This window comes from Camelus bactrianus, chromosome 14, assembly GCF_048773025.1.
Source record: "Camelus bactrianus isolate YW-2024 breed Bactrian camel chromosome 14, ASM4877302v1, whole genome shotgun sequence".
NCBI classification, from domain to species: Eukaryota; Metazoa; Chordata; class Mammalia; order Artiodactyla; family Camelidae; genus Camelus; species Camelus bactrianus.
Genome location: NC_133552.1, coordinates 9779533 through 9801865, shown reverse-complemented (window position 1 = coordinate 9801865; position 22333 = coordinate 9779533). Strand labels below are relative to the sequence as shown.

Here is a 22333-nt window from a genome sequence, read left to right as displayed (position 1 = left end):
ACTCAGCTGAGAGAAATCACAGGAAGTTGAACAGACTAGGTGACACGGAAGGAAACTTCTGGAGGATGAGGACATCTGGAGATAGAGGAAGGCAGCTGAGCAGAGGGCCCGTGTGAGGGGACGTGAGGGCTTCCTCAGGCTGAAGGGCATAGAAGTTGCTCTGTTTTACACTTTGGACATAGCTACATTCCAATGAGATGTTTGCCACTTGAGCTTTCATATTTTAAAATTCTTACAACCCCGGGAAAAACTATTAGGGAAATAAAAAAGGCAAAATATATTTAGATGAATTTACAGTCTGAGAGGGCAATTCTAGACAAATACTTACTGCTGTTTGGGTTGTCTCCTATGATATGGTGTCGCCCACTCCAATACCAGAGGAGCAGGGTCGCATCCCGCGACCCAGACACGATGTAGCAGTCCCCACCGATGTATGACTCAGACCTGGCCAAGCACGTGACCACATCCCAGTGACCAAATACAATCTGAGTTAGCTTCCCTGAAACACAGAAATGGCAGGTTGAACTCATTTGTTATTTTTCATTAAATGGTAATAAGCTTAACTTTATTTTAGATTTGTGAAAAGTGATTCTATAGACCAGTCCACTTATAAGGTAATTCAAATCTAGCTACAGATTTGGTTTCTTGAATGGCTTCTAAAAAAATGATACAAGAATGTCACTTGGGATTTTTTTTTTAAGGAAAGAACTTATAAAATAACACAATCATGATTCGTGATTTTTTTCCCCAGGGTTTGGGCCAGACTAAGGGGAGGCTTAAGGTCTTTTACTGGATCTGATTTGGGGAAGGAGATAGCAGTACCACTTGTCCTGTGAACTCAGGGCTCAGCTCACGCTAAAGTTCACAGTGGACGGAATTATAAGTAGTCAGTTACTTACAATGTGTACATTTAATTTGAATCTTGGCACTCAAGATAAAAATGCCTACATTATTAAGTAGGATTTCATGTGAAGCTTTGGGTGTAAAAGTGGACATTTTGAAGAGGATAAGGCATTTCATGCTTAAATTTACCTGTTTCTGTAGAATAAACTCTGAAACTCTTATCCCAGAATCCACAGATAAGAATATAACGATTATCTGCTGTGACCACAAAACAATGGGCATTGATTTGTATGCTCTGGTCAACGAGGTCTGTGATCTGCCGCTTGTTCACGCCAGAGTTATTGGCTAAACATAAACAGAGAAAAGAATTCAAGGAAAGACCCCCCAAGAATTCCAGTAAGCTCTTATAGAAGGAACATTTTTATGCTTTATTTATCTAGGAATGGGTTTTCAAGGCTAGAAAAGTTGTTAAGATCTTACGATTTCCCCATGAGGAATAGAAACTTTTTAGTAGCAGTGATTATTTATGAACCATATTATATATTTAGAAATTGTTGGAAGTTTAAGTTCTTCCTCCACTGATAGGAATTTGAAACATAATAAAAATAGTAAAATGCGTTTAATTCAATAGATGTTCACCATGCACAAGTTCAGTGGTGTCCAACAAATTCAATAATAATGAGGAATAAATATTGTATGAAATATGTTATAGAAGGAAAAAATGTCTTACTGTTTGCCCCCACCTGTCATTTTCTGATGGCATTTACAATTCACGTGAGAAGAAGAAAGCAGGGGTTTGAGCAAGGGGCATGTTATGTCGGCAGCCCCTCAGGGAGCTTTAGGTCAGCAACTTTAAAGACCTGGATTGTCAACAAACAGAAGCCTTTCCAGAATGGGCTGGCAGGGGAGAAGAGGAATAAGAAAGATGGGAGAGGGACTGGGGAGCAAAGAGACAGGCAGAGAATCAGCGGGTAGCCCTGGGATTGAATCTGAACAAAGTCAGGAACTCAGAGACGCCAGCTGATTTCCCTAGTGCCTGTCTGTATGCCAGCCTGTCCCTTACTCCACAGCGTCCTTTCAGGCTAAATCCCTGGGCTGAATTCTTAAACAGAAAATGCAGATGTAGGAGATCACCATCGCTTTCTAACACCAATTAAATCTAAGTGCTACTCTGTGGATATCGACTGACACTGTAATAATAATTACAAGAGAAAGTAAAAATAAAAAATTACTTAAAAAAAAACCAGCAAAGGAAGAGAAAATGAGAGGCTCCCGAGTCACTGGAGAACTATGTCATTGGTCCTTGATTAATTAGAGAACAGCTATTAATTTTTCCATGGTTACACTCTAGCTGTATGTGATTATTAACATCTTTTCAGCAGAGGAACAGCTAGACTCGGCTCTAAAAATATTCCTCGTCCTAAGGGTATATCCTCCCAAAAGCATGTAAATGCTAGTTTGTGTAGGAGGATGAGTAACCAAACTAAACGGCTGCCTCTCATCTTACTTCTGGGTTCAAAGAGGAAGAGTGAATTAATCTAAGAAAAAATACTATAACTTGTACATGGCTTTATAACTTTTCATGCCGTTTTCAGTTTTTTTCTAATTTAGTTCTCTCTACGAGCCCATGAGATAGGCAGAGCAAACATTATTAGCAACCATCTCGCAGATGTGAACTAAGGCCCAGGAAGATGAAGGTGTTTGCTCTGAGTCGTACAGCTAATAAATAGGTGTGATTATTCAAAAACACTTGGAATATCTGCTGTGACGAGTTACAGCTCCTGAGTTTACAATTCATATGAACCCTAAGAAAAATGTTTAGCCCTACTGGAGATTTCCACCAAATATATTCTTCAGCATTAGTTTTCTCTAATAATAGCTTTGGGTCCTTATATAGTTCAAATAATATGAACTTGTTAAAGAAGAGCTGAGGCTGGGAGAAAGAACACTTTGGAGTTCTTTGCCTAGTTTAGTTTGCCAACCTAAGTGACCTCCTAAAATACCAAGAAAACGCCACAAATAATTGTCTTAATACCACAGAGTTCTTAGATGGCTTCTTACGGCTCCTTGATGGTAATTTGATGGTCTTTGCACATGAATTTTGTGGCAGAAGAAAAATACTATTCAACTATCACTGGTGATAAGTAACCACATAGGAGTCCGTGGCTAGGCAGCAGTGTGAAAATGCACTTTTGTTGTTAACATACCGATGAGCGGATCCATTTCAATGGGAAGATGATGGGCCTGATCCAAGGAGTAGCCTGGAGCTCCTCTGAGGCCTGATGATGAATTAAAAGAGAAAATGACCATAAAATTCTCAGAAAGGAGAAATTTCCTAATAAGCAGTGTTTTATGATTACGCAAAATACAGATTTGCTTAAAAATTATTTGGTAAATTACTGTAAGAATGATTCAGTCCCACAACATGTTTTTGTAGACGGTCTTTTTTTTTTTTTTTTAACATTTTTTATTGATTTATAATCATTTTACAATGTTGTGTCAAATTCCAGTGTTCAGCACAATTTTTCAGTCATTCATGGTCATATACACACTCATTGGCACATTTTTTTCTCTGTGAGTTATCGTAACATTTTGTGTATATTTCCCTGTGCTATACAGTGTAATCTTGTTTATCTATTCTACAATTTTGAAGTCCCAGTCTATCCCTTCCCACCCTCCACTCCCCTGGTAACCACAAGTCTGTATTCTCTGTCTGTGAGTCTATTTCTGAGATCGCTCATATGTGGAATCTAAAAAACAAAAACAAAAACAAACAAACAAAAACAAAGTGTAAATACAGGACAGAAATTTTGTAGACAGTCTTAGCAAAAATCACAACAAGACTGCTGGTATGGTTTTCACTTAAGATGCAGAAAGCGAGGAAGAGTGCTGTTATCCTAACAACAAGAAAAGCTGAATAAAATGGAAGATTGTAACATTTCTCGAACCCATCAGAGACCTAAGGCTGCTGGGCAATCAGTGAGCCTGAAATCTAAGAAAAGGCCGTGCCTGCGAGTAGGTGGGTGAGAGCACCTGCCCACCTGGGCCAGGGGAGGGGAAGACGGGGCGCCCAACCAAGCTGACTTTCTTTCAGTAGTTGGCAAGTCAACTGAAGATATAAAACTAAGCTACACTTAAAATCTTAAAATAAAATCTACTTTCGGAGGATTAATGTTTAGAGCTTGATTGAGTACACTGATCATAATTTTTTACATGTATATGCATATGTATAACATATAATACTTTTGACCAATTCTAAAGAAAAAAAATTAATTCTTTCCAGCTTTCTCTCAATGTAAAATGTTTTTAGAGGCTAAGATTCCTGTGAATAATAAAGTCATATTTTTAAAAGATGTCTGCTGCATATTTCTGATAGAATGGAAGTCGTTCTACCTCATGTTGAAAACATCACCAATAACCATAAAATAGGGGCATTGAGAAACCCTTAGGCGACTAATCTACAAGTCACTCTATTTTTCAGTGCGATGCAGAAGTCAGTAGAATAGAAAGATTCAGGTTAATTCAGCGTGGCTCATCCACTCAGTCTTAGAGACAGTGGGAGTCCAGGGGTTCCAGGGAGATTTTAAGTGGTGAACTGGGCCAACTAAATCACTTAGTCACATTCACTCCTGTCCTGGTTAAACAAGTATCAACATGCCTAATTTTTATAACAGAATTGTATCACTTCAAGATGTACTGGCTGGAAACTTCAGGAATGAGTTCGGAGAAAACACACATGAAATCACCGAACAATTCTGATTTTGTTTGTTCTCAAAGATTCTAAGCTCTACAAAGAGAGAGATGTCGTTTGTCTTGTTTGTTGCTACCCTCCCAGCGCCCAGGAACACTTGACGCAAAGTGGTCCAATATTTGCTAAACAACTTAATGAAGTGGATGAAAGAGGATTCGAAACCGTTATCTAGAAAATCCAAATTCAAACTCACTTTTGTTTAATATATCATAATAGTGTTTGTTCTTTTTCTTTTTCCTGGGGGGTTAGCACTCAAATAGGGTAGGGAGACCTGAGTTATTTGTAGAATTGCTTCAGTTGATCAAATATTTATTTGATTCTTAACCATTAGCCAAGCGTTCTGTGAGGCACTAAGATACAGCAGCCGTGAATAAGACAGACTGGAGGTGTTTAGTTAGGTTTAGCAGTTATTCACTCTGCTGCTTTTTGTAGCTAATTTGGCAAACTCGTGAGCTCCCAGCACACTTATCTTCCCTTAACTTGATCCCAGCTTTTAAGACCCTGTTAGCAAGTGACTCGCTCAGGCACACTTACCTACTGTGTTGTGCCATCGATTCACCGCAAACAGTCTGCTGCAGGTCACAGTCACCACCGCAGGGATGGTCAGGTGGGGGAGGGTATTGGCTGCCACATGGGTTACTGGAGAATTTGATGGAAACTTCAGCACCATGATCACATCCTGTTGCATCTGATCTTTAAACATGAGTGGACTCTGTGGAAGGAAACACTGTTGAATAGAAAGGGAAGAGAGCAGGAGAAAACAAAAGGAATAACACAGTTAGTGAAAGCTCTGGGAGAACGAGGTTACAACAGGCTAGCACGAGCACAAACAGAGCAGAGCCATCGGAACGCTAGTCCTGAGGGACGGCGCAGAGACGTGAGCAGGGACTCTGTGGAGTCACTGAGAGAGGACCCCCGATAATTAACGACCAGCCGCAGTTTAGGTATCGCCACACGGCGATAGGAGACATTAGCTTATAGATACATCCACTTGATGTTGCATAATCACTCAATGCAGTTACAACATCATTTTGGTGAAAAAATCAGTCCAGTCAGATACTGACACTGTGTACATGAAATATAAAGCAAATTGATGGATACTTTCGTTTTTCACCTGGTTGATCCGGCCGGGGTCGGGGCTACAAGACGGAATAATTCAAGTACCAGAGCCTGCCTTGCAGTGCTGTGCACACGCTTCTGCTGTGGCTCTGATGACTGCGGTTTAGGCTTCCTTCCCCTCTGCTAGACTGTCAGCTTCCTGAGGGTAACACTTCTCCTCTTTTCTCTTCTAATCTTTGTTTCTCAAACATCTAGCATATGACTTGATAGAAAGTCAATACTACACACACTGCTATTAAGTAGCATAAAGCACTAGAAAGATCATCACACAAAACACACAAAATAGGGATGGGGGAACAACCATTATTTAGCTTTCATGCATGTTTTGTAATTGTTGGAGATATATATTTATTTATGAATTCTCTGTTACATGAACTTAAAAAGCTTATTTTCTTTATGAACAGTTCCATGCCAATTTAGTCTCTGACAATTTCCCCTAGGAAAGTAATGAGTCCTGACTGGGCATTTCTCCAGGATAAATATTATTACTATTAAACAGAGAAACTGAATGCAGGAATAAAACTCTTCTGCCAAAGCATTTCATAAAATAAAGTGTAAGAGAGAGTCTCCTGGACAGTTGATTAAAAACGCTCCATCTCAGGTCTGGAGACTCCAAGGCCACAGCTGCACGTCACTGTGTGCCCAGGGGTCTGAATGGGGGCGGTGCACTGGGTGGAAGCCTTCTGCCTGGTCCCACGCGAGGACCCACTTCAAGCAGCAGAGTCCATGACTGACTCATCAAGGGGGCTGAAACTGGCTGAGCTATTGTACAGGAAAAACATGGTTTCAAAAACATATTTACATATGTGTTTCAGTAGGTGTCTGACTACCAGTTCCTTGAAGGGATGGAGTAGGCATCTCCTCTGTGTTGCCAAAACGCAGTGTCGTGCCTGGTGCACAGAAGGGGCTCAGGGCAAATTTGTTAAGTAACTGACAGAATAAATGAAAGGCGTGAACAATACCTCCATCATGAAACAACAACTTATATGTTTGTTCCTGCATTGCTCTGGAGCATTTTACTCCAGTCCCAGGGTAGCTGGTGCCTTGATGACTGTCCAGAAAAACCGACTGCTGGACTCTAACTCATTTTGCAAACACATTTTTACTTCCTAGCATGTTTTTCCTTCAGTAAGAAATTTGTCAAAAATTACAGTTTAAAAAATAAATTCTAAAGTAGTTTCTCAGAAAAATTTTACCTTCTCCAGATTAGATAAAGAGGGAAATGTTTACTATTTGCTAAAAACTGAAAAAGGATGGTTTTGTTATGAAAATAGATTTTTAAAATTCAGACTAAAATGAAAAGAATATTGCCTTTTCCCTTGCAAAATGAGAATAAAAGTTTTTATATAAGGAGTTTAACCATGATGGTGATGACACCAGCTAAGATCTACCGAGGACCTGTATGCTAGGGGCTGGTCCAAGTGCCATGCACAGTGTTGAGTCCTTACGTTTTCAGAGTTGGTACTATTTTTACCCCCAGGTTATTGATGCTGAAATGTAAGAGAGAGTTCAGATGCCTTGCCCAATTCATTCATTAGTTAGTGGCAGAGATGGTGTTTGACCCAAGTTGGGCTCTGAGGTCCCTGCTCTTAACCCCTCTTCTCAACCGCCTCCCTTCAGTGGCTATAAATTATCTTTCTATTTCTTTTCTTTTCTTAAAACGAATTGCTCTCCCTACCTGTCCCACCTTGCCCCAAAAGATTAAATTGGGCAGCATCATATTGTGTTTATATTATATTTTTCATTCTGACTTATAAATCTATTCTAATTTTGGTGCTGGCATGTGTCTGAAAGGTTGTATGTGTATGGAGTTTATGCAGAAGCATATATTGTCAGAGAGGACGGCGATTTTTGTGAATCCAAAATTGGACTAGCTTAAGCCAAACTAAGAGGTAAGAACTGTGTTCTTTTCTCTCTCCTGAGGGTGATAAGTCTATACTTAGGCTGAAGAGTTAACCAATAAACTGAGAAGCCTTTTAAAATGCTGCTAAAAAAAAATCACTATTTGATTTGATTTATACTCAGGTACAAAGAAAGGGAAAAATGTTCCCAAGCTGCGGTGTCTTACCAGGTGCATGGCAGAGCTCCGAGGTGGATGTGGCTCGATAAGCAACTGAGATGGCGTTTGTCCAAAGTTCTGTATCTGGGCCTCCATGGCCTGCGGGGGAAGGAGAGTGACTGTCACAATCAATATGCATCAACAAGAGAGGTCAACGCACTCTTTGACAACGCAAGTGTATCCCAAGTCAGCCATGAAAAAAGTCCAGAAAAATTCACCGGGCGCTCTTCTCCCCGGGTGCAGAATCATCCAAGTGTTAGTATTTTGTAGACAAGCTTTGCTTCTCCTTCCAAACATGCTTCCATTAACCAAGTCACTATTCTTATTTAGAAGCTGAGGTTAAATGTGGAAATGTTAACCTGTGCATACATGCATGCAGCTAGAAACCAAAGAATATTTTGAACACTAAATACAACACATATACCTTAATAAAGTCCTTTGTAAGAAGGAACGTATGGGGATCTCTAATGAAATAAGCTTCTGGAATCTTAACGGGAAAAAAGAATGAGACGTGAAGTCCACTAAGAATACAAAACAAAATTAAAAAAAAAATCACGTTCTAATCAATTCAGAGGGCAATCAGTAGAAAGAATACAAAGACTTTCGTGTAATAATTTAATACAGCAAAACTCTCACTACAAAAAATGTATTTTACTGTGCCAAGCTACTGTAAAATGATTCTGGAATCTTATTTATAAGGTATGAATTAATTTCTATCGAAAATTTTCTGAAATTTTAGAGAGAATTAACCCAAAGAGGAAATAATTCTTGGGGCATCCTGAGCTATGCAATGTCATTAAAGTCTATGCAGGTGGAAATATTAATGAGGTTTTGTGACTTCAGTGAATAGAAATAATTTTAAATCTCTAACTGTACGGAGTGTATATAATATGCCTTTTTTGTGTGTAGGTCAAAGAGATAATCTCATAAGAGATTTAAGTATTTCCTCTATACATAAATTTTACAGATGAAAATTTTAATATCTTAAGCTAGACTAACAAATATTTTTCTGAAATACTCTAAGTATGTAATTTAAGTCAACAAGGAGAAGCACAATATTTATTATGATTGTTACTCTGTCACCATGCTAATTTTTCCCCTAAAATTGTGTGCTGTTTGGTTGCACATAAAAGTGAAATATGAAACTCACTGCTGAGTACTTGGGAGTGCAGGTAAGGTGGTAGATGGCTCTCGACACAGCACTGCCACCAACAGCATCACCATCTACAAGTCTCATTTATAAAGTCCTTAAATTTAACAATCTGTCCTCCTAGACTGCATTTCAAGAAAATGTTTATCAATAAAAATGTGAATTTTCAAATTTATTAGCAATATTAAACATGAATGCATCATTATCTGCCATATTTTAGCAACTGCATAAATGGGGTTTTTGTTCTTTTATCTGCAGAGGCTACAGGATGAATTATTGACTCTCTTAAAGTGCTGTCCAATTTTAACGTATACATTTATCTGCATGGTGTCCACTCATACGCGAAGGGTGACTACTAAACTAAATCGTACTCATGTAGATACCATCATACTTTATCTCCCCAATGCAAGATTTATGATTAGGAAGGGGAGACACCATTTCTGGTTAGGTTCACATTATAAACAGTAAACTCTTGAGAATTATATGAGAAACACATGAACAAAAAAGCAGTAACTATATTGTTAAAGCTGCCCTGGTTAGAAAATGTCCAATATCTAGGTTAATGTACCATAAACTAAATCTCTCCAACAGCAAGTACTATTGCCTGTGTTTTTACTCCTCCAGACAGAGGACCAGGGTGGCGGTAGGGAAGACAGAAGTAACATCAAACACATTTAAATCTCTACATCAGTGCCTTGCACTTAGTAGGTAGCCTTTAAATGTTCACAGAATGAATTAGCAAACTTGGTTTGCTTGACTTAAATTTTTTTCTGAAAAGGAAATAAAAATATTAGATTCAAATATGTTAGGAAATGGATTTAATTTCCAGAAATCTTCTCTACAGTTCTCTTTAGTGGGTCCCGCCTCTGATCCTTTTGGACCGAGGCAGAATGTACACCCACATATCTTAAATGACTCTCAATGGCATCAGAGTAAATCTTAAATTGTGCTCAATCTCACCGTTTCATTAAGACAAGCTATTCCCAGCATTCAACATTTATTTAAGATTAAACTGAATCCCTGTTCCTTGTGATTCACATCACATGCCTTCATGACCTAAAGGTTCTTACTCCGATATTTATCTTCTAGCTACCTTGTAACCCTGCCTTCCAATAAGTCCTTACCCTCTGATGTTAAACTGTACAGGTCTTTCTGATCTTGAAAAAACATGCTGCCTTCCCAAAGTCTATTACAGTGTTTGAATGGGAAGGGAGTACCTACTGATTTTCTTGACCGGTTCTCCCTGTCATCTATTTTCTGTGCTCCCTCACTTTTAGGACTCATCAATGTGTTCTTTCTCATCAAGAAGGGAGGTACTCTGTATGGGAGCATGCCCAGGGATATACACAGCCCATTCTGGAACCTATGAAGCATAGCAACTGAGTAGTTATTCTGATGTAGGAGGTAACATTTCCCTTCATGCTAACCTTGGGCAGGGTTCTAAATCCTTCCTAGATGCCCTAAATCATAACAAATGTTCACCATATTCTCACAGGATATTTTTCCCCTTTTTCCATGGAATTCAACAAGTAATACTTTATGTGTGTCTGTTTGCTCAGACTATGAACCTCTGCCAGTCAGGGCTGTGATTTAGCCCTACAGAATCCAAAAATGTTTGCTGAATATAAATGTGGGGAAATGGTGGGGCATTTGGGCAAAACTGAAAGGTAGCCTGAAAAAAGAAAAGCGTAGTTGCAGAGAAAACTTCAGAGTCCTTTACTTTTACAATTCAATATCACAAAAACAACTAAGTCAACAAACATCTGTTGAATGTTAACTCTACACCAAGGGATACAAAATCAGATATCAGACTGCCCTCCAGACGTTTTCAGCCCATAAGGACATGGGATGAGTACATCGTTGCCCACGGCAGGTAGGACCACGGTGGAGGCCAGCCCGGGGTGCCAGGGAGCCTGGAGGAGTGATGTCCAAATCAGACTCAGAGTGGAGGATGGGGTGGGGGGGATCGTAGGGCCTTTAGGGAAGAGACTTCCAGAAAAAGGACATGAGCTGAGGTTTGAAGGTTAAGTAGAAATTAGCTGGTCAACAACATGAAAAGAGTTTTTGCTATATGGACTTTTTTGCTGTATCATGGAATTTTTCCATTAATACAATTTTTCCAACTATATCAAGTTAAAAAAAAATACCCAAACAACTACTTACAGTTAATTATAAGGTGGATTTTTTCCTGTATTATCAGAAATGGGATCTTAAAAATTTGATGTCTTTCTTTTTCTCTATATATTCTGCATTGACCAGAGAGACCATGTTATTTATAAAACATATACTTACTGAGCACCTACTATGTACCCGGTACCATTCTAGATAGCTCTGATACTCACCAAACAAACAGATAAAGATGCCTGCTTTCCTAGAGGTTATATTCTAGCCAGGACACCACAGGGCTTACACTCAGCCAGATGTCACACATTGGAATCTAGAGTCAGCTCACAGACATGAGTCTAGTGGCCAACATTTATGTGTCAGGAAATTTCATATAGTAAATTGGATTTTTTGGCTTCTCTTGGAAAAACCAGAAGATCTGGCATTAACCCCATCAGCATTCCTGCATGCAACACGTGTCTGGAACCAAGGCACAGAGACTCTTTTTTTCATGCCCACCACTCATGTGACCCATGCATGCACTGCCTGCTGGCCTGCTTCCCTAACTCACTCCCTGCCTGAATGCTATAGACTTCAGTTTGTGAATCCTTTTAAAATCTAGTACCAACACTTCAGTTTGTGTTACAAGAAATCTATTGCTTTGTGTATCTATTGCACTTTCCAATGAAGAAAGAATGAACTAACATTGTGTGTGTGAGAGCCCATGAATTGTGTAATGCGTATGGCAGAAGCCTCAATCTGGGGAAATAGGTCTGTAAAGCTAGCTTACTTCATTGAATCTAAGATGTTATCCATTATTAGAAGCATCATTATTTTGTATACTCTCAAGAAGTGAAAAAAGTTGCCAATTAAACAACAATACATCATTGACTGTAAGGCACTGGGATTTGGAATACTGAGATATAAAAATGACATACATCTTAGAATCAGTCAGTTATAGTAACTTTTTACATATAATAGACTGTGATGTTACAAGTCACATATTTCATACAAATCTAACATAGGCTTAAAACACTAGAGTTCTGAAAACCAATGTGACTGACAAAACCTTTGGTATTTTACAAATATGGAAGACCATGTATTCATTACTAGGTAACCTTTTGGTAGGATAACATCAAAATATAAATCTGCTTATAATTAAATAATAACCTTGTTTCACAAGCCATTGTAATTGCTGAATTTGCTATCTATTTTTTGAGGTTTAAGAAAGATAAAGTTCATGAAGTACACTAATCTTACGTGTATAGTTTGGTGACTGTATAGGTATGTGTGTGTGTGTGTGTACCTTTTTCGCCTTATACCACCACCCAGATCAAGACAGAGGGCTCTGGAACGGAACTGGAAAGCTCCGCACCTCGACCTGGGTGGCGGTTACTGGGACTGTACATATGTCAGGATTGCCTCTTTTCCTGCCAGGCACTTATTTCCACTCCTCACCATCTGCCAAGCTGATCACTATTTTGATGTTTATCATCATTGATTATTTTTCTGTTCTTGAACTTGTGATAAATGGAATCGTATAATATCTTTATTGTATCTTTTTCTGATCAACATAATGTCTGTGAGATTCATCCTTCTTGTTGTGTGTCAACAGGGTTTTGTTTTTCTTTTGCTGCTTAGTATTCCATTATGTTAATCTGCCACAACATATCAAGTCTCCTGTTGATGGATATTTGGGTTGTTAACAGTTTCAGGTTATTGTGAATAAAGCTGCTTAGAAAATTCTTGCACATGTCTTTTGAGAGGGGAGAAGTCACTTCTGCCAGGTGTATACCTAGGTATGGGGTTGCTGAGTCACAGGGAAGGAATTGTTCCTAAATTGTTCTTCAAAGTGATTGTGCTGATTTTGAGTATTTGTAAGTATCTGTGAATGCAGAATGAAAATGTCAAAGCTGTAAACAGAGCAATGATTTAGGCCGTGTGGCCTTTTAGGGTACTGATATGCTGAAACTCTTACGTATCAAACTCAATGGTGTCTGATAAAATAATTATATAAGGAATACTGCTTTATTTCTTTACCAAGAATTGTGCAGATAGAAAGGGCAATTAAGTTAGTTTACTAAGAGATTTAAATTTTAATTGTTATATCAATTCTTACTTATTCTTACAAAAATTTTGTTGAATATTTGTTGAGCAGTCACCTTATATTTAGCATTTATTTTTCTTTCCAGCTAACATCTGTCAAGGAGTAGGTAGGTTAAGGGAGGGAGGGATAAATTAGGAGCGTGGGATTAACAGATACACACTACTGTATATAAAACAGATAAACAACAAGGACCTGCTGTATAGTACAGGGAACTATATTCAATATCTTGTAATAACCTATAATGGAAAAGAATCTAAAAACAATGTATAACTGACTCACTTGGCTGTACACCTGAAACTAACAGAACATTGTAAATCAATTATACTTCAGTTAAAAAAATAGGTAGGTTATAAAATTAGAGGGGGAAAAAAAGACCTTTTCAACCCCTTGGGGGAAGTTTTAAAACACGGAATTCTGTAGGGGAAGCAGAGAAGTGAAGGAAAAAGTGAACTGAACTATGCTTAGGAGAACAACAGAAGTACATTTGCACGGTATGTGTGGTTTTCAGATTTCATACACAAATAAGACCCACGACTCAGTTTTACCTGCTTATCTGTAATATAAAGTTCCCACTAGGGAAAGTTCCTATTAGGACAGTTTCCTTCTTGTCCCTTCCCTACTTTCTGATCGTCCCAGTCCTTGGTCTTGTTAGGCTCTCTTTGACAAATCCTCCAGGACACACCTGCCAAGTTCCAAGATTACCCACGCCTTCATCCAACTCTCCTCTCTCCTCACTTATTCTCAACAAGCTCTCTCCAGTCTTCCATCTTCCCCACAGGTGAGGGCCACTGTGTGGCTGTGTCACTGATGCCATATGCAAAGGTGCCCGGTTAGGGGGCAAATGAGTGATGGAATTGACCCCAATTGCCAGAGGAAGCAGCACCTTTAAAAATTCATCCTCCTAAAGAGAGTGTCTTTTTTTAGTTTGCACAAAAAGGCCATATGTGTTTGCTATGCCTGTGACATGTGTATGCCTTATTCCTCTGACCTGTTGCACCTCTTGCTTAATTGCTTTTTTTTTTTCCTTCTTGCCTTCCCTCCCAAGAAAGTTCTACCTCCTCTATGAATAAAGATACAAGTCTGGGATTAAATCTTCAGAAGAGGAAGTGAACATGCTGTGGTTTATGTGTCTTATTTGTCTGCCTGTTAATGCAAAGACTTCACAGCCAAGGTGAAAGTAAACATAGCAGCAGCTAAGTCATAGTTTAGAATGATGTTCAAATTAATGATACATACAAAATACTCTAAAAGAAAGAAATTACTGTTTAGGTGAACAAATGTGCTTTCTCCTTCCCTTTGTGTAGCCTAGTTATCTATTTACACTTTCTCTGGTATGCACCAGATTAAAAACTTAGATTAATCTTGTCTTTTCATCAATGCAGGTAAATTTAACCCAGGTCCTTTTTTTCTCCCATAGAATCTTCACAACTTCTAGTCTTTTTTGCAAATGCAGTTTAGTATTGCCTTTCAGATGAAACGCCATCAGGTCTGAGTGCCATGGGAGAGACAGTGTGAGGAGGCTAATGAGGTAGGCTGTCAAATGACTTGCTTCATCCATTTCTGTTGGTCTGTACAATCTTTTAAATGGTTTTCCAGAAAAACTGGCATTTTATAAAGCACCACAAGCTACACTACCCACAATGCAAAATACCAGACTCTGTCCAAACTGCGAGTCAGTTATTGACAATTTTCTGACAATTTAAGAAAAAAATAGTAAAAGCTTGGGAACACAGAAAAAGATTTTCAAACAACGTCCTTAGTATTGTGTTTAATCTCACTCCGCAGTTCTTACTTATAATGCTTTTATTTTAATGCTTGAGAGTGGATAAGCTTTTTTTTTTAACCAGAAACATACAACTTAGACATGCAACTAAAAAGCATATGTGATTTTTTTTTTATCATCTTTGTGTTCTACCTCCAATTCTACCAATTCTATACCAAGTAGGAAAAAATATGGAATTTTGAGAAGTCTGAAATGATAAAAAGAAAGATTACTTAATGGAAAAATGTATTTTAACTGATAAGCTTTTGCTTCTGGTTTATTGTTATAATAAAACAAGATCATATAAAGCATTACTTTTTAATGCTGGAGAAACAAGCAAAATAAATCAAGCAAATAATATCTGTACTTTATTATTTCTTGCCTTATAAACATTTAACTATATAAAAAATTAAAATGCTATTTTATATTCAACTGCTTCTAGTTTTTCATAGAAACTACAAAACAGAAGAACCAGGATGTTTCCTTTATTTTAACAATCAACTGCATTAAGGCTGCAAAATTATTTGCATAGTATTATGCAAAAATTGTTAGAATATTTAAGAAAATATTTGGTAATTCAAGTGAAAAAGAGTCACATTTCTTTAGCTATCAGATGATGTCAGACCATACTTGAGGAAGGGGGTTTGGATTTGCTCTTCTACCTGCCTGAGTGCTTGGTTGTATTCTTTTGGTATAAATCTAAAAAAAAATGAAGAAGAGACTTATCCTCCTGCTGATTCCTATTTCCTCCTTGGAATGATGAATTGTAAGGATATTATGTAATTGACTAACGAAATGAATGTGAAAAAATAAGCACCATATTCTCTACATATGGTAGAGAATAAAGCTCTGTCCAGAACTTTTTTTTTTTTTTAAATTAGGTCAGTGCCACTGGTGGCCAGCTCACTCAACCTTTCTACCTAAAAATAAATATAAGTCAAGTCAGGTTGAAAAAGCACATGTATTTTAGTGTAGCAGGTAGTGGCTGTCCTACCCTGGATGCCTTAAGTAAGTCTGCTCATCCTAGAGTGGTGACTAACTCAGAGGGGCAGAGAAGTGAGCTGGGTCAGCATCCTGGTTCCCAGGAGCCTGGTCTCCATGGACTACATCACTGGTACTCCCTCCCCCTCTGGCTTCCCACTGGCTTCAGCTGCTGAGAAGTCAGGACAAAAGAAAGGTGAATTTTTATGGTGTGTCCCTCATTGCCAAGTCCCAGTTTGGCAGTGGCTGGGTTGCACTTCTCTACCTAAGGCCACAGGTCCTGCGGGGTGACCACCTTCCAGGGCTACTTCTCCTGCCAAGCTAAGCCAAAAGCTCCCTCCCCTTATGTCCTCAGGCCTAGGTGTGGCACCTAGCTGTTAATCCCTGGAGGCTTTGCCTTCCTCGTCATCCACTATATCCTGCCCATATTTTTGTAAATAGGACTATAGTTAAACTTTTCATTATCCCTTTGAAGTTTTCTAAAATTGTAGTAAAATACACACAACATAAAATTTATCATCATAACCATTTTAAGTGTACGGTTCAGTAGAGCTAAATACATTCATACTGTTGTGCAACCAATCTCTGGAACTCTCTTTATCTTGAAAAACTGAAACTCTGTACTCATTAAATAACTGCCCATTTCACCTTCCCCTATCCCCTAGAAACCACCCTTCTACTTTCTGTCTCTATGATTTTAACTGTTCTAGGCACCTGGAACCATACAGTAATTTGTCTTGTTGTGACAGGTTTATTTCTCTTAGCATAATACTCATCCTCCAGGTTCATCCCTGTTACAGCATGTGTCAGAATTCCCTTCCTTTTTAAGGCTGAATAAAACTCCATTGTATGCATATGTCACATTTTGGTTATCCACTCAACCGCTGATAAGGCCCTTGGGTTGCTTCTACCCTTTGGCTATTGTGAATAATGCTGCTACGAACATGGCTGTACAAATTATTCTTTGAACTCTTGCTTTCAATTCTTTCAGATATATACCCAGCAGTGGAATTGCTGGATCATACAGTAGGTCTATTTTTCATTTTTTGAGGAACTTCCATATTGTTTTCCAGAGAGGCTGCACCATTTGACATTCTCACAGTAGTGCCCAAGGGTTCCAGTTTCTCCACATCCTTGCCAACATTTGCTATTTTCTGTTTGTTTGTTTGACGGTAGCCAGCCTAATGGGTATGAGGTTGTATCTCACTGTGGTTTTGATTTAAATTTCCCTAATGGTTAGTGATGTTGAGAATCTTTCCCTGTGCTTGTTGGCCATTTGTATATCTTTTTCAGAGTCTTCATTATCCCTTTGAGAGAGTAATGTGCTGAGACCCTGACTGATACAAGTAGAAATGGTATTTGTATAATATATAACAAAAATGCTGGCTAGTTTTTAACTTCATTTCCAGGTAGGACTGTCCAACATATGATTATATCCAAGTCCAAGACATTTCACTGAGGATTTAGAATATTTTGCAGGAAAACATGGTTATAAGCTTCTTGGGGGAGGCCATGAAGTCTCTTTGCCATGTATACTTGTTGATCCTCAAGAAGAGAATTAAAACACTCTTTTCTAGATGATTTAGAGACTGACCTACCTGAAACAAGGGTTTTAGCAGATGATCTCTTAAGGATGCTTCCAGGTTTTTGGTTCTTTGCTCACTTTTGGCTTGATCGCTTACTAGTACATAAGCAGAATACTCAACCCAGGAATGCTTAATGATATGTGAGAGGAATCAGTATTATGTCCCTGCCAGATTCTCCCTGGCTGAATGGATTTAGATGAAGCAAACTCTATGCTGGCTGATGCAGGAAATGGAGGAGGGACTGAAGTTGAGGAGAAGGCAGTGATGGAGGAGGAGGAATGAGAGAGACAGAGGTACAGGTGGTGACCCTTCTTCACTATATGAAATTAAGTTCACTTGGAATGTCTGATCATGCAAAGAAGATAATAATGAAAATAATAAAAGCTGAAATAGATTTGTTTGGTATGTGGGAAGACATCAAGACAAAGGTTCACCAGGTGCTGGCATAAACATTACAAAATGAAATCATGCACTTTTATTAAAGTAAATTCAAATTAAAAATAGTATTGCATGTATTTGGCAGATCAAAATGCTCTTCTTTAATTTGGCATAAATGGGAAACAATAATTTAGATATACTATATTGAGATCAAATGGCTTTAAATAGGCTCATTATCAATATGTTTAAAACCTTTAAAAATGAGTCCTAAACATCTAACTGAAATGCTTAGGTACTTAGCTTGAGTAATATCTGCTTCAACAATCTGAAGCACGCAATGTGTTTTGAATCACTGTTAATTTATGCTAAGGTAACAACTGTGTAACATAGCTGAAATCTATGTTAATAGAAGATAAAGAAATTCCTTCCAGCAATTTCTACTACAAACAGCAGGCTGCAATTGTCATCCTTCTTCCGTGTGTAAAATATGACTTTAGATGCTTGCAAAAGCATTTGCTGTTAATTTCTGAAAATCGATAATTAGCACTTCTCAGCACCAAACAATAAAAATAACACAAAGAGGAGAAAAAGCACACCTCACATAAATGACACACATCCCACTTTGACTAGCTGCATTATTTATGCTTTTCTATGGACGATTGATGACCATGGACTAGCAAAGGACTGCAGTAATTAGGAGGAGAAAAGATAAACCTAAATTAAAGATTTATTCACTAATCAAAATTAAATGTGTGTCATTAATTTCCTTGATACAAATTCCTACGTAGAAACTCCTTTTGCTGAATCACCCCAATGCATGTCTTACTGCTGGACATTAACAAGTACATTTGAACCTATACTCATTAGTTTTAGGGGTCATAATACTCTTCTTGTTCCCAAAATGATTCTTTAAATTCAAAGAATACCTAATGTGTGTTTCCAGTCCTATAATTTAAAATATTGGCTTTTCCCTTCTGTTTTAATTTGGCTTTTGAATTTGTTAGCATTTTTAGCTCAGGAAAACTTCTATTAATTATAGGGGAAAAATTAAGGTGGTTTTAGGAAATCTTTATCAGCCTTTCTGTTGATCAATTGTTGGAATCATGTCTCAGAATAATTGCCTAGGAGAACATCCCTTCTTTGAAAACAATTCGGTATCATGGCACCAGTAGCTAGACTACACTGTACAACTGCCCACTCAAATGACCCAAAAATGGGTGATCATATCTTTGGTCAGTTCAAAGAAAGAAGTCAGAAACAGGGAAAGGAAAAGACCAGAGATGACAAATTCACAGAAAGAGTAAGCAATGATTGTAGAAGCCATCAATGTTCTCACTACAAATACCTTCATTTACATCATTGGGACTTTTGTGGGTCAATTTTGTTTCCTTATAAATTTTGTAAGTTCATCTTCTAGGAAAGCCAGCATTGCAGCTGTTTTTATTAAAGACACATCTGTCTTGTTGATTCTTGACAGCCCTATCATGTCGGTTCTCTGTAGTAGCAAGGAATGTTTCAGCAAGAAAATAAAAATTGAAGTGATCTATTCTGCTTCGTATGGGCATATTTTTACCATAGCAGAGCCAAAGGAATGCTTTGTTATCCCTGTCAGATCAAAGAATGAGACAAATGAAGAAGATATACTCCAAGACTAAGAAATATTAGTAACAGAAAATTAGACTAAAAATACCATATATTTATGACTATTGGCAACATTGAAATGTATTTAATGTTTTGATATTCAAGCATAAGTTGATAAATGTGTATATGCATATAAATAAATATTGCATGGCCCATATGTTTGAATAGCTTGCCAGCCAAACAGCCTTTTATGGTAGGCTTATGTGTATACCTCTTACAGTCAAAGAGAAGTCATCTAAATCATATTTCGGTTTGGCAGTGTCAACTATAGACAAGACAATACAGAGAAATAAATTATTAAAGCAGAAGTTCTTACAAGATACTTCATTTAATTATGCTTTTGGGTAATAACACGCAATGTTTGTGTAATGCTTTCAGTTTACAAAGCATTTTCACATAGCTTTTCTTGTATGGTCCTCAAATACAGCCTTATGAGTTAGGTATCATTTCTGTTATCATATTTTAGGTGGTTAAACAAAGGTACATAAAAGTAAAGCGACTCAGTGTCACTCAAATAATAATGATGGGGCTCTGATATAACCTATTATCTGATTTCCACCTTTCCATCATCTTTTATTGCCAAGTATCCTATAATCATACTCTGAGGCAGACAGGCTTGAGTTATTCTATCCATGATTGTAAGAGCGATAATTTTTAAAAACAATTTTAGAGTAAAATATTTTCACCCATTATAAGCGTACAGTAAACGATTTTTGTGGCATTTAATTTGTAATCTCTACTAACCAAATACTAACTATGGCATAAACCCCTAGTGCCTTTGGAACTCTCGAAGACTGATAAAACCTACATTTTCTGGGATGTGATTAAAACAAATGATAAAATAAATGGCTGATAAAGGTTTCTTAAAGCTATCTTAAAATTTTCTCTGTAATTACTGGAAGTTTTACTGAGTTGAAATTTTTAACAAACTTAAAGGCATAAACAAAATAGAAAGACAACCTTATGGCTTAAGTTAGTAAAATGGAAATGCACATTATATGTCCCTTACATTTTTAAGAGTCATTTTGGAAGTAAGAAGAATATCATCTCTAAAACCAATAAGCATTAGTAAGTATTCTGTTATTTATAAATTCCTAGAAAATAATGGGACTAAGAAACCTTGACTTGAGAGCCAGGAGACCTCATTCAACTCTTGCTCTGATGCTACGTATCTGTGTGTCCTTGGAAAAATTATTTAAAAGGGTGTTAGGCTAGATTAGTGGTTTTCAATTGGGATTTGAATTGTATATAAAATGCCTGTAGAGAATATTTTTTCCAAAATAAACCTGACTGAACCCTCTCCCTGGATATTCTGAGATGCCCATGGGATACAGGAGGGGGCGGGGATGGAGAGTTGGATGGGGCTAGATGGATGTGGCCTGGGGATGTGAAAATAGAAGAGAGGGTAATGGTGAGGATAAAGACCCAAGAAGAGTTACAATTTTTGAAATTGGGTGACAAGTGCATAGGAGTTCATTCTGCCATTCTCTCTACTTTTGTAGGGGGTGGGAAAAAAAGCATTCTAAATCATTCTAACACGTTTAGTAGAGGGCTCCTTAAACTGTAGTGTCTCAAACAACTCACCTGAGGATCTCCTTAAATGCATGTTCAGATTTACTAGGTCGGGGAGGCCTGAGAGTGGAGTCTGAAGTTCTAACAAGTTCCCAAGTGATGCTGATATTGTTGGTCTATGGACCACATTTGAGTCGCAAAGAGTTAGAAAACCATGGGGCCAGATACTTACAGGCCAGAATAGCCTACTTCCTAAGCAGGTTATAGGATGGAGTTCCTTCACCATCATTTGGAAGGGAAAAACATAAAGTAAATCAAGTACTTTTTATTAATATGTAAAAATGGATAAGGAAGATACTCATTATCATGCTTAAAAAAACACTGCTCAAATAGTCAGATGAGCTTGTCTACGAGAAAAGTGCCTAGAAGATTATGATATAAGCCAAGACTTAAGACAATCTAAATAATATCTAATATCCAACAGATCTAGTGTTTACATATTATGAAGAGCTTTGTACCACAACTGTTCTGTCATGTTTCTGCCCAGAGGCTGTCATGAAGAAGTTGATTATCAATTACTGCTTTACAAGTATAAAATAAGTTAAGCTATCATATTTCCTCAGCCAGAGATCCTAAACTGTCAAAGAATGTCAATTTTAAATCTGACAAAAAGAAGAAAATTATCTGTTATTCTGACCTCTAATTTCTTGACATTTTAATGCCATAATTGCTGTGGTTAGTGCTGCTTCATGATTTCACCTGTCAAGGGAGAATGAATCAATAACCTTAAGCTATTTCTCAAGTTTTAGCACTACCTTCAAAGCTCAAAGTTCTAGGCAGATTGTGGGATATATATATACACATTTACAAAAGTGACATACGTAGATTTTCAAATAATATTTCTCCTTTAAATCAGTGTTTAATTTAAGCATTAAAAATTCATCTTCCTAAGGCTAGCTGGAGTTTAGTGTAAGACAACTGTAGCCTTCCTTTGGTTTTATCTTTGTGAGATATAGTGATCTTCACATTTTAAAAATACTAAGATTAACATTATCAAATAAAAGGAATGCACTGAGCTCAACAAAAGACTTAACACTGTGAACCCTGCTTTTTTCAAGAGCCTCTGTCTGATCATTTAGGTAGATATTGACTCTCTCAAGTCATAGTACCACAGGGCAGAGCTCTGGGAAAATGCTGATTTTTTTAAAACATTTTTTTTGTTGAGTTATAGTCATTTTACAATGTTGTGTCAAATTCCAGCGTAGAGCACAATTTTTCAGTTATACATGAACATACATATATTCACATTTTTTTCGCTGTGAGCCACCACAAGATCTTGTA

At 37.6% G+C, this 22333-nt stretch overlaps 1 protein-coding gene across 13 annotated transcripts in view; it reads right to left on the bottom strand.

Moving 5' to 3' along the window:
- NBEA (neurobeachin) overlaps positions 1-22333 on the bottom strand; it is a 536549-nt gene that overhangs the window by 16671 nt on the left and 497545 nt on the right. For 6 of the 13 annotated variants that reach the window (XM_074378047.1, XM_074378045.1, XM_074378052.1 and 3 more), the window contains 6 exons: positions 8197-8259; positions 7782-7871; positions 5129-5321; positions 3051-3122; positions 1033-1188; positions 329-499 (listed from right to left, as the gene is read on the bottom strand). In XM_074378047.1, the coding sequence (XP_074234148.1) occupies positions 329-499; positions 1033-1188; positions 3051-3122; positions 5129-5321; positions 7782-7871; positions 8197-8259 (745 nt within the window). The remainder of the gene's footprint in view (positions 1-328; positions 500-1032; positions 1189-3050; positions 3123-5128; positions 5322-7781; positions 7872-8196; positions 8260-22333) is intronic. The other 7 variants (XM_074378050.1, XM_074378053.1, XM_074378056.1 and 4 more) reach the window with 3 other exon arrangements.